At 40.5% G+C, this 4,966-nt stretch overlaps 1 protein-coding gene across 1 annotated transcript in view; it reads left to right on the top strand.

Moving 5' to 3' along the window:
* Nucleotides 1–4,902, top strand: part of LOC103779702 (thymidine kinase 2, mitochondrial-like) — a gene marked incomplete at both ends in the record, with an annotated part of 5,683 nt that extends 781 nt beyond the window's left edge. Inside the window, 4 exons of the mRNA XM_008947347.1 lie at nucleotides 113–187; nucleotides 1,633–1,686; nucleotides 3,221–3,310; nucleotides 4,829–4,902. Coding sequence (XP_008945595.1) covers nucleotides 113–187; nucleotides 1,633–1,686; nucleotides 3,221–3,310; nucleotides 4,829–4,902 — 293 coding nt within the window. The remainder of the gene's footprint in view (nucleotides 1–112; nucleotides 188–1,632; nucleotides 1,687–3,220; nucleotides 3,311–4,828) is intronic.
* Between the last annotated feature and the right edge of the window lie 64 nt (nucleotides 4,903–4,966).

The following is a 4,966-nucleotide window of genomic DNA, read 5'->3' as shown; positions in this document are numbered from 1 at the left end:
GGCTGAGGTGGTAAGTACACGTGGGATTGGAAGGGGAGGGGTGTATTGCTGTGTGCGCTGCCGACTGCTGTGGGATAGCAGGACTCTGAAAGGTGCTGCTGCTTTTCCTCAGATATCTATCGAGGGGAACATTGCGAGTGGAAAAACAACATGCCTGGATTATTTTGCACAGACTACCAGCATTGAGGTACGGGAGGGACGTTTCTTTGTCTTTATTTACACCGTTAAGCGTTTGCTTGTCTTGACAAAGTTGACTGTGTGACCACCTTTTGAGGTGTTGTCCTGTTTTAGGCTAATGAGAGAGGAGCTGCAGGCTCAGCAGGCTGTGAGCCTGAGCCCTGGCTGCTGCACTGCCCCTGCCCAACGTTTATGTAGAAGAGAAATTTAGACCATATCTAGTACAGTACTGGATACCAAAATGTCAGTAAAACCTGTGGATTAGAGTCTGTAGGTCTGTGAAGCAGCAGTAAGCCACATGGGTGGGGCATGCCTGCTTGCTGTCTTGTGGCACTTAAATCTGACATGTCTCTTGTAATACGCAAAGCAAAAACAGATAAAGGATGCTGTCAAAAGACTGCTGTCATGTAACTGGGATCACCAGTAAATGGGTGCCTTTTTAAAAAAATGAAAAGCCTATTAGAATTGTGTCTGGAGATTTCTTAGACAGGTGTGGTATTTGATTTCATAGTGCTTAGAGCAAGATTGGGGAGGGCAGGCTTACTGTCTTTTTACAAAATATAGACTAAACCTCAGTGAACAGTTGCTTTTGTACATATTAAATATTAATACTTTTCCTGCCTGGACATATTGGGACGGGCACCTGGGAACATATTTGATAAGTTTTGGGATTCCTTATAGAAATACTGGGTTGCCAGATGTCATTTGGTAATTTAGCAGGAATTGATCCTTACAGAGTAAGTAACTGTTAACCCAAAGGATAGCATGCACATAGTGCAGCGTTTTAGAAAAAGCCAGTTAGTTAACTTCCCAAGCTTACTGCATTCTTTTAGGCCTGGCTCTGCAGTACCCTTGGAGCTTTAGACCCTGTTGGGACCAGATGAATCTCTTGTGGTTTTACCTATTTGGGGTAGAAGCTTTTCTGATTAATTTTGTAAGTTTTGACTATATTTTGTTTGTTAGATCACAAAATAAAATGAAAGTAATATGATAGCTGTCTGATCCTCTTTTCATTTGCTGAGTTGTTAACTCTCTGAGAAATTAACTTGTGAGGTCATGAGCAGCTCACTGAAATGCAACTGGTAATCAGCTCAGCCATTCTTTCCCCTACATGGTACTGATTTTGACTTGAAAAACAAATTATATCCACGTTTGTTTGGTAATTAACCCAGTGTTTTATTTTTGCCATTTAAAAATTCTGAAAAGATGTGTATGATATTTCTCTGTTTTTCAACAATATTTACTATTACCTTTTGTATTACAGGGTTGAGTTTGTGGGTTGTTTTCTTTTCTTTTTTTTTCTTTTTTTGAAGAGGCATTAGCTTTCCAGTGCAAGTCTTGAATACTCTGACTCACAGAATGAGTATTCATTAAAACCAGCTGTAAACTTGTAGGGTCAGATTAGGTATTCTGAATCTAAAATATGTTTAACATGGAGTAATTATTTTTAACAAGGTTTTGACAGAACCAGTGACTAAATGGAGGAATGTTCGTGGTCATAATATCCTGGTAAGTGGCAGAAATGATTTCTACAGTTGCAGTTACTGTTTTTTTAGAAAGAGATGCACGAGGACTTCTTACTGATTGGCAAAACTGTTAGGAAGGGTTTGGTCATAATCTAATACAGGAAAAAGTAAAGCTCTGTGATGCAAAGACTTAACGGTGGTTAAGAAATGAATAAAATAGAAACTTGCATATAAAATATTGTTTTGGCAAGGACTAGGTCTTTTTCTGGGTATGAGCTAAAGAAATTCACAGGAAGGTAATCCCTGAGTGTGACAATTGTTTCCAAGTCTCCATGTGCCTATTTCGGAGAAGGGAAGAACATCACTCAGAAAATGAGGGGTGAACCTCATCGGTTAATGTTTGACTGCTGAAGATAAGAAAAATCCAGTCCTGTGAGGTGTTGAGAGCTTCTGCTGTTTTGGGTAGTCATTATTTCTTGCAGCTTCTCCTCACAAGTATGTCCCTTTGTCACAGCCGTGCTCAGAGACAGCAGTTGGGGCTCTGACTGCACCTGCAGATAGGCTCTTGCTGGCTTGGTTGAAATGGGTTCTGATGTTGGTCTTCCCTGCTTGTGTGATCAACTCCACTACAAAAATGTCATTGCTGGCCAAGATGGGTATCCGTGCTCAAGCTCATGTGGAATTTGTTTTCAACACAGTGATGTGGATGGACCCCCAACAATGTATGCCCAAACGTGTACTGTCACTGCTAGCATAGGTCCTCTAAAGTAAATTGACCCTACTAGGAGTTGCTGATTCTCTGCTTTCTTATTATTAAAGAGATAGGGCATTCTTGGCTGTGTTACCCATGATGGTAGCAATCTGTGCACTTTGGAATGTTTTCTCATTCTGATCTTGGGCAGGGAGAAAAGGAGGAGGTCTGATCTGTGGGCTGAAACCATGCCTCTGACTTAAAAGCTTGTCACTTCTGCAAATAGACACTGAATAGTGTTTTATTTTGAGTCAGATTTGTTTGCTGCCTTGCAGGTTAGACTGTTGTTTGTAAATGTGTGTGTATGCAATTGCAGCAGTCAGAAAGAACAGAGGATCTCAGAACTGCTTTGAGGATTTTTGAGGAAGAACAGTTCTCTGTGTTACAAGACAGCTCCTGATGCCCAGGCCATACTTACTGGAACCATATATGCATTTCTGGATGGACTGGGTATCCTGAGAGGCTGTCACTGCACAAAAAGAGAGTAGCAGATACATTTGTTGTTTTAATTACTAAACATACCTGAACTGTCTCAGATGAGCTATGCATTGGTCCTGACTGTTCCAGGCGCAGAGTAGCTAATTCCTGTTGCCCAGTGAGAGTTCTGAGTGCCCCACTTAGTGTCTCTCAGGGGCAGGACTGTAATCCTTACACCCACGTTGTGGAGGCCAAGTGATCACTTAATGCTAGTCAAACCTGGCATTAGCTGTTTGAGGGCGCTTCTTGTAGCAATTCTGTTGTAGAGCAAAAGCAAAGTACTCAGCTTGACGTTGTGTGCTCTTTGACCTGACAAAAACGTCTGTCTCACTTCCCTCCCTAACGCCAGGGCTTGATGTACCAAGATGCATCAAGATGGGGGATAACCTTACAGACTTACGTGCAGCTTACCATGTTGGAGCAGCACACCAGGCCAATGGTAAATAAACATATTTTTATTTTAATTTTAAAATGAATTGGATGCAGTGATGAGTAATAAATATTTTTAACCTTGTATCCAAAAGTTAAGGTGCTGCTTGTGTTCGTTCTTTGTTCCTGCAGTGACTATGAATTTTTGTGGTGCAGAGACGTTGTTGATAGGCTCAACCTGTGCTCCAGGGGTGAAACATCTGCCTCCTACCTGCTCAGAATTTTTAATTCCCCAAACTAACAGTGCTTTTTTTGCACCACCCTTATGAGCTAGAGTTGCACAAATACCTTCCTCATCATCACGTGTCAGTGTCTTGTCTGTAATTGGTGTCTATATAAATGTAGCTATTTCAGATCTTTGGCCAAAATTAAGTGATTATTAAAGATAGTGTTAGTATTCATTCTGCTGCTGCATGCTGTCCAGCACAATTTTAGCCATTGCTTCTTGTATTTATCCAAAACACTTCCACTAAAATTCTGTTGCTTTTTTTCTGATGGCTTGCATCCTTTTTTTTCATGTAATTTTTTCTTTTTCTGTATTGATTCACACACTCCATCTTTTTATCAAGATCTAGTCATTTCTCATTTCTTCAGACACCTTTCACTACACCACATTGCTCAATCTTCCATTCCCTGATTACAACATCTGATCTTAGGTGGCACATTTATATCTTAATGATTATTCTTGCATTATATTTTCTGAGTTTGTGTCAGGGCCAACTTTCAGGAGTACCACATACAGTAATGATACCACACATATAATCACGAGCTTTTTGGGAGAGGTATTTTTCCAAGATAATAGAAATCTCATTCTGTTGCAGAAAAAGTTCACTCAGAAATTCCTGAGGATTACCCAGCCTTTCAATCTGGGTTTTGCTGTTGTTTGCCATTTGAGCCTTTTTGGGCAGTTGTTGCATCTGTGGTCAGTAAGGTGCAGAATAGCTGGTGGGAAGGAGCTCTGCTGGGGTTGCCTTGCTCTGCAGGGCCAGGGAGTGTCAGGGAACCTCTCTTCTCCAAAACAAAGCACTGGTTGGACACATGCAAGACAGGCTGGACTCAGTGCTTTGTTAGTTGCAATTACTTCTTTCAAAAGTTCCGTTGTCTTGTTACAGTTTTTCTGCTGTCAGGCTGTGCAGTTGACACAGCAGCACACCTGAAGGTGGCAACAGTTCAGGCAGCAATAGTTCTGTTGCTCTGCAAATCCTAAGTGGATTGCTGCTTTCCTGTACCTGTAGTTAACTTAGCTGCTCAGTGGAATGCTTCTGCAGTTACCATTGAAACTTGGATATAAGTAATAAATAGGTGACATAGATGTTTAGTAGTGCAGTGACCATAATTAAGATTAGGAATATATTTTTTTTTGTGATTCTCATCCTCCTGGGAAATTTGTTTATCACAAAATGTGGAAGAACTGAAAATGCTATGTATTTCATAATGTAAAGGACATGATGTGCAATATGAGCTTGAAAAGAAGGAAGCATGCTAAAAAAGATAAACTGCTTGCTGACTGTCCAGTCCTGTTTTGTAGATCTCCCCCATCAGAATGATGGAGCGATCCATTCACAGTGCTAAATACATTTTTGTAGAGAATTTGTATCGCAGGTATGGTATATACTTCTCTACTTTACTTTCTTGGTTTAATTAGATGTAAATATATACATATATA

The sequence above is a fragment of the Merops nubicus genome, unplaced genomic scaffold, assembly GCF_000691845.1.
Source record: "Merops nubicus isolate BGI_N331 unplaced genomic scaffold, ASM69184v1 scaffold22379, whole genome shotgun sequence".
NCBI lineage: Eukaryota > Metazoa > Chordata > Aves > Coraciiformes > Meropidae > Merops > Merops nubicus.
Note: the sequence above shows the minus strand (reverse complement) of the source record. Positions and strands in the feature narration are given on the sequence as shown.